The sequence below is a fragment of the Aythya marila genome (assembly GCF_965140915.1).
Source record: "Aythya marila genome assembly, chromosome: 4".
NCBI classification, from domain to species: domain Eukaryota; kingdom Metazoa; phylum Chordata; class Aves; order Anseriformes; family Anatidae; genus Aythya; species Aythya marila.
The window spans coordinates 26,503,150-26,516,372 of NC_139045.1; the positions used below are offsets into that span (position 1 = coordinate 26,503,150).

Consider the following 13,223-nt stretch of genomic DNA (forward strand, 5'->3'; position numbering starts at 1 on the left):
GTAAGAAAATTTGAACAGCATTGGTTTTACTTTGCACACTTACTGTGGCATAGCTCCAGATTTTGATTTGAAAACTAAACTTTCACTCTCTGAATCTGTGGAACTGGCACCTGGAAAAGAAAATATATTCAATAATCTTTTACTGATGTCTTTGATGTTTATATTCCAAAGGAAAAACTGTGCATTTCACTTCAAATGACATGTACTACACACCATAAGTAAAGACCTTGTAATATATTGTTGAGAATTCTCTGTAATAAATTAATGCAGTTTTTATCTGATAAAACATTGTAACTATGTACTTCAGACAGTTACAGAAATCACGTCCATGTCAATTGCAAACCCCATTTTCCTAGGCTTTTAGCTGTATTCCTTGAAATAAAAAAAATATATATGATGAAAAAACTACTCTACTGGAAATGTACAATTTTATTTATTTGAATGTATACTTTAAGCTTAAGAAAACATATGGCTTATATACAGATAATAAATCTTCAACCTTAATTAAGACTACTAAGTATAGAAAGACATTTCCAGACTAAACTTGCTATCCACTATTTCCACAGTTCAGACTATTTACATTGATCTATGCATAACATTTACATACTGGTGTTCCTTGCCAGTGGAAGTCTTGATACAATGTATGTGTTTGGAAATATCTTGAACTCACTTGAAGAAAAGATAAGAAACCATTTGTGCCCATTGTCTTAATTTTTTTAGTAACAACTGGGACTTCGAGCAATATTTATTCTAGACATTTATGAAGTACATATCATTCCTCGAAGGATTTGTGCATAAATATGCATAACTATATTTGTAATACAAATCATATACAATATGCATAGCACAGCATAGCTGGCATAGCATAGCACAGTGCAGCATAGCATAGATTGACTTACAGTGAAACAGAGCTTGAACTCAGGGACTCAAGTATCCCATTAGTTACAAAGTTTAGGCTACAAAAATCAAAGCAATAAGTACCACAGAAAAGGTAATAAAAGAGAAGCAATGTCAAGTGAGCAAGGTAAATCTGTGTGAAAGTATTTCTCATGAGCAAAGGATAAACAAGTCTTGTGTGGTTAGGGTTCCTGTATAGATGAAGGCGTGAGGCATCAAAGTCATCAAGATTATTAACATACAATACATTGTTTGAATGACAATCTGCTTCCCTTAAAGATCATAGGGGAGGAGCCTAACAGCTTGCACAATTAATTCTCTCTTTCAAAGTTAAATCTAATAAATCTTCAAGACAGCTCTTCCACACAGTAAAACAGCCAGATCTCAAAAAATGATTTTTTCTTCACCATATCTCTCTTCCTAGCTATCGTGTCTATAGTGCTGCTTCCAGAAGTAGTGCTGCTACTGTATCTGAGTATTTCTGTAATCAACATTCCCTCTTTGAAGAAAGTATCTTACTAGAATCCATAAACTTCTGAAAAAGTCTTGGAAATTTTGCTATTATTATCACAGAACACAGTTCTGAGCATAAGAGAACAAAAGGAAGGAATCCCTATAATCCCTATCACTTTTGTCACTTTCAGCTCAATTATAGAGAAAAAAAAAAAAAAAGCTTTATTAATCAAAAGCAATTAAATCATTTTGTAATTGTATCATTCAGATTTGCTACACATATTTGTTACATGAATTTATCTTTTCAATTAATTCCTTAATGAATTTTAAGTAGTTACAAAAATGGTAAAAGAATAGACATTACTAATACCAAAACATCTGAAGATATATCAACTGAAATAAAAGTCAGATTTCAGTTAATATAATCATGACATAATACAATTATTCACATACCAAAAAAAAAAAAAAAAAAAAAAAAAAAAAGAATTTTACTTGTGGCTGAGACTAACTTTTTTCAGAAAAAAACAAATCTTGCATTATGACTAATTTTGAAGTCAAGAAAGATTTGGACAACTACTAGCATTTGATTCTGGACAAAACTAGTATGACTGATTTATAATCTGACTTTAAGTCAGTGTGCTGAATATGAAGAATTACAGCACATTCACCCATGACTGAGAAGGACTCATTTGGGACTGTCACATTTAATTGCATTTGGAGGAAGTTCAGAACTGACAACGGAATTACTGTTATCCTGAAAATCATAATCAGTAGAACTAGTCAAATCTCTTATTTATAGAGGCTATTTAAAAGCTACCTTATAGTAAAAGCTCTGCTTGTTCTTACTTTTCCATTTTTAATTTTCCTTTTACACCAAATATCAGTAATCTACCCACTGATGCTTGGAAAATCCATTGACATATCTGAATTAATATGATGTGGTGTTCAAAACATATTGCATTAAAGGAAGGCTGGGAAACACCGTACAAATACCACTAAAGCAAATGCAATCTTAACATGCAGAACCACTATCAGAAGTAAACTTCAGCTTTGTTATTGTTTCATGTATGTGTTGAGTATCTTTTTATTTCACTTCTTACCTTCAATGAATATTTCAGCTGATGTACTATCTGAACCAAGGGGATTTGAAGCGAGACAAGTATAACGTCCAGTATCGTCTTCAAAGGCTTCTGCTATAATTAGTGAATGAAGTCCTCCACTTCCAGAATGGATTTGAATGTCAGGAGAATTCTGGAGTTCTTTTCCTTCACAGAACCATCTGTAGCCCACACACATTTAGAAAGACAAAGGAAAAAAAAAAAAAAAAGGAACATTAAAGATTGGTTCAGGCTCATCACACAAGAAGACACTACACTGCTGCAAAAATCTAAATTGCTATTGAAAGCAGCACATGGTGCTTTGAAGTCTTTAATGGCATTTGCAAAGAAATAACTTGCTGGCTTCAAATTTCTTAAAGAGGCAGTGAGACATTTCTGAGTGTAAGTGAATTGTACACACCTACAAATTAGAACTATTCCCTGTTCTATTCAGGTAGAATCAATGCTTTCTCCATATCCCATGTACCGGCCTGCTTTGACTGCACTCTAATCCATTTCAAATTAACTTGCTTCATCTTTCATTCTAATACTGACTGATTCTCCACAGAGGATGTTTGATTTTTGTCTATCATGCCCAGTCAACCTAATATAATCACATGGTACAGATTCCATCTTGCTAAACTTTAAACAGATTTAATCCTGCCTCAGAGTAGGAGAGTAAACTGTTTTCCTAGGCCTGGATTTTTATATATACATAACACATGCTCCCCTATAAAAAAGGGTATACTCCAGCAAAAATGCTGGTTTCAGGTACAGGCGAAAATAAATACATATCTAGGATGATTTACTGCTACATAAAAGCACAGCCTGCATTGTTTGTGTTGGAACAATAAAGAGTTTGCCAACGGATCCTGCCTGGAGAGCTAGTCCCTGTCCTCAGCCTGCGCTGCTGCCATGAAGGTACTAGCTCCCATCTTTTGCTGTTTGATTCTCTCACATCAGCTACTCCTGTTCTCATAGGCTGCTCCCTGCTTAACCCATATCCCCTGAAGCCCAGCAAGTATGAGAAGTAGACAGGTCTTTTTAGCATTGGGTGGCTCTTTTTTTTAAAAGGGCTGCCTTGCATTTTTGTGAGGGCTGGTAGATCAGTAAGTCACTGAAGGAAAATAGTTCGGGAACTGCCTTCCTGCCATTTTCAAACTTTCCCTGCATCCTGAAAACAAATTAAACAAAGTAACCCCAAGGAGTTACAGAACTGTCCCATACCTATTTAGGAAAAGCTTGCAATGCTACAGGATGACAGCATGTAACAGCAATCAGCGAGCAGCCTTGAGAAATGAGCTGCCTTACTTTTATTGCTCCTTATTTTTTTTTTCTTTTTCTTTCTAGTGAAGTATGCAGAACTGACAGAAAACTTTTCATAAAACTCTATTCTGAAAACAGTAGACTGTAAAACTTGAAAATTCGTGTTTATTTCAGAATGCAGAGTTAAGAAACCTAACAGATTTGCACGTAAGACAATTCCCCTTAATGACTCAGAACTGTGGGCAAGCCCTCTGTGTTTATGAACAATAGGCCTTTCATTCCTGAAGGCTGAAAAAAAAAATAAATAACAGAAATGTTGATAGTGACATTAAAACCATATGTAATTCTCTTCTGTAATTAAAAGCCCAGCAAGTTCCTTTTCTGCCTCTTATTGTGCCCAGAAAGTGCACACGGAGTATCATTTTTGGAAGGAACTAACAAACTTCCATTTGTTTACTCAGCAGACCCCTTTGGCCTACTTTTACAACTGTTGGGCTTGGAGACCAATTTATTCTGTCAGCTCAAATGCCAAAATTAACATTTCTCTCCCCCCTCCTCCCCATCCTTTCCTCTCCTCGTCACAAGCCCTCCCTCTCCCAGTGCGAGGACCTCTGCTACTATTTCTACTCACTAGACCTTCAGAGGCCTAACCTCCGGGAAGCCTTGCCTAAGTTACAGTTTAAACGATATGCACAAGAGAGAGGTTAATTCAATTTCTAGACAATCACAGACAAGAGCCTGTAATATAAGGCTCTACTTAACCATTGGTTCTATTTTTCTTTCCTTCCCAGAAACATCCTGCAAAGGAAACCCTCTCCTCCGCGCTTAATTATTTTCTCAGATCGATCCCATCTTAGTTTCATGTAACTTGGGCAGCTTTCCACTCTCTCCCAAATTCCACCCTCACAAAATGTTGAAGAAGCTGTGATAAGCACTTAACCCTAAAATAAAAAGCCCATGTACACATTTTTGTCAGGTGATGTTTAACAAGCAAGCTGCTTTCTCTAGAGGGCAAGTCCTTCACGCTTCCTCACTTCATGCATGTCTGCAGCTAGCCTCAAGCAGCAGGCCCTGTTCCTCAGCTCTTGTTGGACTGAGCCTCACTGCAGCACACCGGTGACATCCCACCAACAGCAAGCCCCGGCCTGCTACATCATGCTGCCTGCCACACGTTAGACTAACACGTTAACTATGCCATGCCATACAAAATTATCTCAGCCATCGTTAACGTGATGCCTGAGGACCGGAAAGCAGGCCCGACGTTTGACTGCACTGCTCATGGTGGAAAGAACCACTCGCATTCTTAACGTGGATGTGTTGAAATGAGGAATACTGGAATAGGTTTAGCTATATTCTCTTTCCCTCTCCAATTGTAATTTTTTTTCTTGTTTATCTACAAGTTGATAGAAGGAGAAGATTAATTATTGCAAGTTGCTTTTGGAGATTATATCAAAATTAAGTGAGCAAGAAAATACTCAACTGAAATATCCTGCAAGAACTTGCTAGTTGCCAGTTCAGTTCACCACAGCTTATGAAAGAAAAAAGAGCTAGCTAAGAAACCTAAATGAAGTATTTTTTGGCAAAACGCTGACTAAATTTTAATTTTCCATCTTATATATAAAGCACCAAGTTGTTATCTACAGGCCTCATCAGCCTTACTGCCATCACATTTGGAATAGTCATGGTAAGAAGATTTCCTCAAGACTGAAAAGGGTTCAAAGACAAATATTTGAAGCATTTTCTCTTTCTGGAGAGGGATCACCAAAGCAAGCAACAAATCACTATCAAAGAGAGTGTGAGCCAAAGAAACCTGAAGGACTCATGGCTAAACACAGAAAAACAGCCACTAAGCAAGTCTGACAGGAAAATGCTAACCGGGACTAACTAATTAACTCATGTTCAGAATATTCCAGCCTACTGAACCTTGAGGGGATAGGAGGATTACTATCGAGGTGTGAGAAGATGATAATATTGCTTCTGGAGAGCCAAAAAGCCCCAGTCCAAACCAAAACCAAAAGACACTGGAAGTAACACAGGAATAAATCCACTGCCCATGCTTTGCAAAAAAGAGAATTCTCTGTATAGAGGACATTGGCTTAAAGATATGTCTATATCACAGGTTCTGGCTAGCAAAGTACAGAAGTGATCTATTTTTTATGCCTTTGAGAACCTACAACAAAGTCTGCAGACAGAAATGAAACAGGCAGAGATATTTTTGTATACACGTGTACATCACAGAATAAGGACTCGAGCTTGCATCCTAGGTTCGTTCCTGTAGACCATGTTAGCACTCATGCAAACTTGGAGAACTGTCCCCTTGAAAAAAAGATCAGTAAGTACTGTAATGATGCCAGAAGAAGACAAAAAGATCAAATAAAAGGAACACACATTTTCTGTAACTGGAATTTACTGTACCAGTCATTAACACTTGGGAAATTTCAAATTACACTGAATTTCTCTGATCTTTACTTCTTTCTTCTTCATTCTCTTTCCTCCATTTCTCTTCCTGTCTGCATTTGCTCTGTACTACTCTCTGCCTTTCCTGTTCTGCAGCTATGCTTAGTTCTGACCTATGCTGTATCTCCTGTACATTAATATGATAGCAATTAAGTATTTAATGCAGGCACTGAAACACAATCACTAGACTGGAAAGTCAATTCTCCAGGGAAGCAAATCAGAGCTATGTTGGTAGTGGGGGAGCAATGGTTAAGAGACTTGCTTTTCCCAACTCAAACTCTATTTAGCTTTTCCATTGGTTACATTATGGGATGACAGCAAAAACCAGTTAGCTGCCAGGTGAGAGGCAGTTCATGCACACTAACATCAGGTAGCAATTCACAAAATATGTCTTCCGTTTTCACTCTTCTTTTCTTTATGCCCTCACAACCTCCATGTATGGAAATACATACAAGCACGTGTGTCTGGGATTTTAATGACTGTGAACAAAATATAAACAGAGCTGAACAGTACACTGACTGAGTGAGCACCAGGGCCTTAAGAAAAACAGTTCAGGGTTCTCTCTAATGCATAATCCTGCTGGAACTTGTGTTTTTGGAGAGTCACTGAGGAATAGAGAGGTTTTCTTTTCTGCACACTCTTAAAAGTTAATTTAAAATGGCAGCTGAAGTGAAACTTTAAGATATAGCCTTAGGGAAGAATTATAATAGTGAACTCTGACCACTACAAAAAGTGGAGAGAGATAAGTTGTGAATTAAAAAGTAATTTTATCCTTAGTGGTGTTAAGTATGTCCAGCAAGAGAAGTTAAACTGAAATGTGTTAACATTGCAGAACTGGCAGAATCAGCATTCCCATCGCTACCCCATGGAACTTCCATTTTGTGAAGTCTCCATTCAAGTTAAACTGCCCAATAATTCCTGACTGTAAAACATCACTACTTAAAGAATCATTATAATATTTTTTAAAAAATCATATTTGTCCTAAGATTTAGAGTCCAGTAAACAGATAATTTCAGATGCTTGTTATTTACACACAGCTTTTTTTTTTTTTTTTTTTTTTTAACTATTGGTAAAACAGTATTTTTATGCCTTTTTGGAACAAGTTATTTGTAATGGAGCACCCTATCCAAAACAATTGTGAATATATTAATAATATAAATTATTTGAGTGAAGATATTTGGAACTATGACTACATCTCTTGGTAATTCTGCACTCAATTTAAGGTTCAGGACAAAATTCTCTGGGAATACCAATCTTTTTTGCTCCTTTTTTAATTTTTAAAGGAATTCTTACAGCAGTCCTACTTAGATTCATACATTTATTTTCTTATTGGAAGTCTTAAAGATGGGGCCTTAATGTTGGAGAACAATAAACAGTAATTTAAAAAGATAAACTTTTTTTTTAATATTTATAATAATTTGACTCTACTACAGAAAACTACAGAGAATGAGTTAAAGATACAAAACTATTCTAACTCAGTAAAAATTAACTGATAGATTGAATGTCTCTGTATTAAACCTGAATTCTTATAAAAACCTAGAAGATATGCATGATACAATACAGTAATGGAATAACTGAATGTAAAGGAAAAACCAGGGAGATTAAAGAACAAAACTGAGTTATATTTCTTGTCTACCATGAACGAGTTTAATACTACTTTTTTCTTCATTGAAGCCAGAGATACTATACCATAATGAAAATAGCTTTATTTGGACATGTAATCCAAAGCTATTTCTTTGTGATTAATAAACTTTTCTGCTATAGGAGGCTGTGCAAGAGGTTATGGTAATGTTCTGTTCACTTCTGGCTACTCCTTGCAAGAAGAAGTTTTTTTTTTTTTTTAAAAATGGGTATGTAGACTTTTTTTTTTTAATTCATTTCATGTTAAATTCTGTGATTATAAGGAAAATATTTAAATGTTTAACAGAAAGCCAATGAAAATTATCTAACAACTTTCTTGTTGAACTGGCTTTAAAGCCTAGTAAATACATTTATGACATAATGCAAAGAATCAAGGGAAGCGACGCGTGTCATCCATGGTATTCTGGTGCCAGGGCAAACGGTATTTCACAAATGCATTCAGTAGTATCCAAATGAGATATCATATTTCAGCTAATCCTGCTTCATCATGCAGAACAAAGGTATCTATGCTGTTCTTACTGAATAAATAAAGTTGCAAGGAGATAATCTTTCACAGGCCAAAAAGAAAACAACAACAACAAAACAAAAACAAAAACAGTCAATATTGAAGAAAAAGCTTTTAGGTTTTCTTCTCTAACCAGAATTAACAAATATCTTATGTTTATACACCAACTTCTTCTAAAACTTATTGTGTATTCTGCAGTCAGCCTTCATGTAGAAAATAACAGAATGTTGAACTGTATGCTGAATTACTCCTATTCCGTTCCTGAAGTCCAAAGTTTAAATCTTACCTCACATCATATTTTATCTTTGCCCTTTGCCCCAAAAGATTTATCTTTTTTCCTTATTTTTGCCCATCACCAAAACACAGAGTGGCTTATTACTCTCTATCTTTAGCTGCATGTTTTTTTTTCAAAACAAAAGTCTTGGCCACGTGTAGGTATAAACCATAGACTTCACAGTTTCAGAAACCTTACACAGAACTTTCTTTTCTGTATTTGAGCACAAGTTAGTGATATGTTCCTTTCAGAAGCAGCAATTTAACTGACAAACACGTGTGGATAAATAATTGATCTCCTTCTAGATGTGGTTAATCATCAGATCAAGGAAGAGAGAAAATACTGTGCAATTTAGTTACCAATTATGTAAAGCAAACAGCAGACCTTTTACTACAAGCATGTTGATTATTTACCACTCATGCAGATAGTTATTTAAAAATAACAAATCCTTCTCATTTCATTGAGTAACTTCTATAACTAGTGAATTCATACCGATATAAACTCAATTTTTGTGTGTTCATATATATAAATAAAATGCATGAATAAGTGCTTGAAAAGGAAGACAACAACCTTGCAGATATTAAAACCAAGAATAATTTATAGACAATTTAAGGTACTAAGGTTTTCTTGCTTTTATCTATAAGATGGACATTTTGGAGAACTGTTTGCTCATCAGATAAGTGGTACTCTACTGTAGGTTAATTTAATGAGATTCTTTATAACAGTAATTTCCTTCAGTTCTACCTTACTGTAGAATGGGTGATTAACAATATTTAAGGTAAAAATTTCCCTCCATCATTTTATGTTAGACAGTTCCTTGACACTTTGCTATTTTCTGAAACATTATTTTGGTTTTGGAAGCTTCAGCTCTGTGGAAAGATGTATTATATAATCTTTAGTGTGACTGAGAATGAGTTCTTAACAACTCAACTATACATCTGAGAAATAAGTCCTATTGAAAATGGGCATCATTGCTGGTGGACCTGCTTTCAAAGTATGCAAGGTGCATTATCACATTGAAGACAGGAATTTCAGAACAAAGCCACGATTTAGGAATTCCTAAAACTCTCCTGAAGTGGCTTTTGAGATGAAGTGTTGTCTGTGAAGAAATGGCTAGAGCGTCTTCACACAAACTTAAGAAATAGTTCAGCTGTCTCAGAAGTTAGCTGAGTTGTGGAATGATCAGTTGAAAGAGTCAAAGGGAGAAGAACTGCATTCCTCATCAGAAGTCAGAGTAGGGCACCTTGTTCAATTGAAGAGTCAAAAGAACTCTTAAGCTATAGCTCCACCACAGCTACAGCTTTGTACAACTACACCACAACTACAGTAATGAAAACACTCGCTCAATTACTTGAATCGTTGTGCTTGAGAACATGTAATTTTTTCAAGGCTTTTTTACATGGTGTCATTGAAATAAACTTACTTCAGAAAAAAAGCCAATACTGCCTCACAGCAAAATACCTGGAACTTCAAGAGGCCAAGTTGTTAAAGGTCAAGACCGAAAAATCTTTAAGATTAATGTTTAAGAACACATATATGTTTTCTCATTTTCATTAAATATGAGGTACTGCAAAATAACTGAACAGTTGCACATTCCCACTTGTTCTTAGCCACCAAATTACACGACATACTTAGTTTTGGAAAAAGATTTGGAAAACGATTGCTTTTTTCATAAATACATCAATAAAAACATCTGCAAACCCTCTGGGTTTCAGAGTTAAATCAAAAAATAAAAATTAAAAAATGGATTGTAATCTGAGTCTTCCATTTGTAAAATTGTTTAAAATGTATTAAAGAGGAAAATTCTTTGGCATTCTGACTCATCTATAAATGCAATTCTCCATAATGCTTTAATAAAAATAAAACAAAAGCCAAAAAGCAGGGCAGGAGATACAGAAAAGGAATGTTCATACAGTAGTTTTGTTGTGTATATATCTAGATTTCAGAATATTTTAGGCTAAAATCCATAGGTTCTATGAGCAGTGAGATGAAGAATTAAACTATTATTACAAATTAAAACAGGCAGTGTACATGCGGATAAAAACGGACATTTTAATTTCTTTACATTTTACACAACTTTCTATTTTTTTCTTTCTAGGTTTCATATTTCTCTCAGATTTTTTTTTCTTTGAAAAAAGTTATATGTTTTTATACATTTTTATGTTCACTGCAATATAGGCAATAGCATGCTTCCAACCCAAATAAACATGGAAGCTGCTGCCATGTATCAAAGCACAAAGACAGAATGGTTCAAGAATGAGTAACTGCACTCCTGAAGTCTGACAATAGCTGACTGTACAGTTCTGCCCCTAGTATTATTGTAGATGCTTATATTTTTTTAAAAAATATAATCTAGGTTTAAATGATTATCATTTACAACCATTAATTTTCCACTCTTTTAGAGTTTTATACTCTCAGATGATTACCACAGAACTGTGAAATTCTCTATACAGAATTCATCACTGAACAACAGAAAATACCCAGCACATGAAACACACAGCATTTGCATTTAACTAGTTAATGTATAAGGAAGCCCTATAGTTTTAGGGCATGGAATTCCAGATACTGAGCAATAATTTCTTTCTTTCTGACAGGTAATTGAAGTGAACGTTTTTGTACAACTTCCTTCTTGGGCCTGGAATATCTTACCCTGAAATCAAAGAGTGGTAGACATTATCTGCATTTCAGATTGTTCCACTAATTCATTTGTCAGTATGTCAAGCAGCCCACTTCATCTGGTGTCTGTAGTTGTGCCAATAGAAATTGATTTACTTGCTGTTTTGTTTCATGAAAAGATTATCATCTCTTTCCAAAAAATCAGAATATAAGATTTCCAAAGTAGAGATGCTGCTCCATATTTTTCACCCTCTGGCTAAAGGAACCCTTTGCCACATTACTACTTGCAACAATGCAGGAAATATAAAAAAAAAAATTCTCTCCAAAATGGATTCCAAGGATAATCCAGAAAGCTCTGCCAGTTTTGTTTTCTATTGAGCTTCCTCAAACATTTGTTTAAAAGAAGTTATAGCAAGATCTCTCACACATTTTAAAATGCAGTCTTCAAATGGAACCAGCCCTGTATGAAGAGCTAAAGGTGGAGGAAGCATGTCAGAACAGAGTTACAGTTCAGTTCATCAGAAGAAACACATGAGCATGTGGCATTAGAGATAACATCCCACTTCCATAGCAGTCTATTCTCGGCCTCTGAGTGTGCTGGAAAAGCCAACAACAACAGCATATAACACCTCATTTTATTCCACCCTTCCTTCCCCTCATTGGATCTTGCCATCGTGTTAAGTCAGACATATCCTCGTGTATTTTCACTAAGACCATTCATTCACCACAATTTCCCAGAGTGTCTAGCATGTGGCACCTATCTTACCGCATACGAGCACTGGAGCACCTGGTAACAGCAGTCTAGATGGGATCTGACGGTTCAGAGCAATGGTTCCCTCTCACTTATGCATGTCGGCAGTTGTGCAATGAATGCTGTGTCTTCCTGAGGCTGCCCAATAAAATGCTCCTCTAAAGGAAAGCTCTGCCAACAGGACTTTGAGCACTGCAACAGTAATGGAGCATGAGGTAATTAGATATGTTTTATTACTGAGAAACAGAGGTTAAGCACTTGGTCCATGGTCACCCGTGATATGCAAGAGCCAGGTCAGAACCTAGTTTCCACTGCCTGAACTTTAAGACCACCTTCCAGGTGCTGACTAGGTCTCTAGAATAAGAATAAATTCAGACCTGGCATTACCAGATGTAAAGCCATAAAATTACTATTCAGCCTTTTAAATAATTGATCAGATTAGAATGAGCAGGCTGATGTAAATTATTACACAGCACTGCATGGCAACGCTTGGAAATTATTCAATATTGGAGCTTAATTCTTAGGAGTCTGTTTGCCTGTTGTTGAGGAAGGGCTTGATATGGCTGATTTCCCTTAATGCTGAAGGCAGTTACACACATAAATCTTCAGCGTGCACACCAAATAACTGCAGCTACATTCACACAAATGGCAGGTAGCTTCCCTTGGCTTACGTACACCTAGGCTTACATCAAGTTACCACTTCTAGTACCTGAAAGGAGATTAACGTGATCTCAGAAGGAAAGAAAAGAAAGAAAACTAGAAGCAGTGATGTTACAGTGGGTTAGAAAAAATAAATACTGAATAATCACATGTAAAATGCCAAACATTTTTTAGACCCCAAGAACTGTTGGGGCTTGTAGGATTAACACAATTGCCTGTCTAGCTGAACTGGAATGCATATTGTCTATAACTGAAATGCTGCTCTTTGTATACTTCCTAGACCAGAAAAAGATTTTGAACTAGAATACTATAATTATTTTACCATGTGTATAAGGGAACCTCTTAGAGAACTGCTAGGTATAATAACTTTCCAGTGGAATAATATTTTGGACTTGGAGGGAAGGACTATAAAGAGTTAAAGAGTAAAGAAAAAGATAGAAAGTTACGAGGAGAAAATTGCATTTGCACAGTTTAAATTCCATACATAAGGTACATCACATTTAATACAATTGTGGTGACTTAGTGCTGAATTCACGGCTGGCAACACAGACACCCAGGAGTTCACAGGAGAAGAAAACAACAACACAAGAGCAACAACAAACCACT

The 13,223-nt window shown here is 35.7% G+C and overlaps 1 protein-coding gene across 6 annotated transcripts in view; it reads right to left on the reverse strand.

Annotated features, from left to right (window-relative positions):
• The window catches only part of PALLD (palladin, cytoskeletal associated protein), a 192,832-nt gene that overhangs the window by 127,934 nt on the left and 51,675 nt on the right, over nt 1-13,223 (reverse strand). For 5 of the 6 annotated variants that reach the window (XM_082759682.1, XM_082759680.1, XM_082759681.1 and 2 more), the window contains 2 exons: nt 2,451-2,629; nt 44-110 (listed from right to left, as the gene is read on the reverse strand). In XM_082759682.1, coding sequence (XP_082615808.1) covers nt 44-110; nt 2,451-2,629 — 246 coding nt within the window. Of the gene's footprint in view, nt 1-43; nt 111-2,450; nt 2,630-11,972; nt 12,034-13,223 lie in introns of those variants that run through there. The other variant, XM_082759684.1, reaches the window with a different exon arrangement.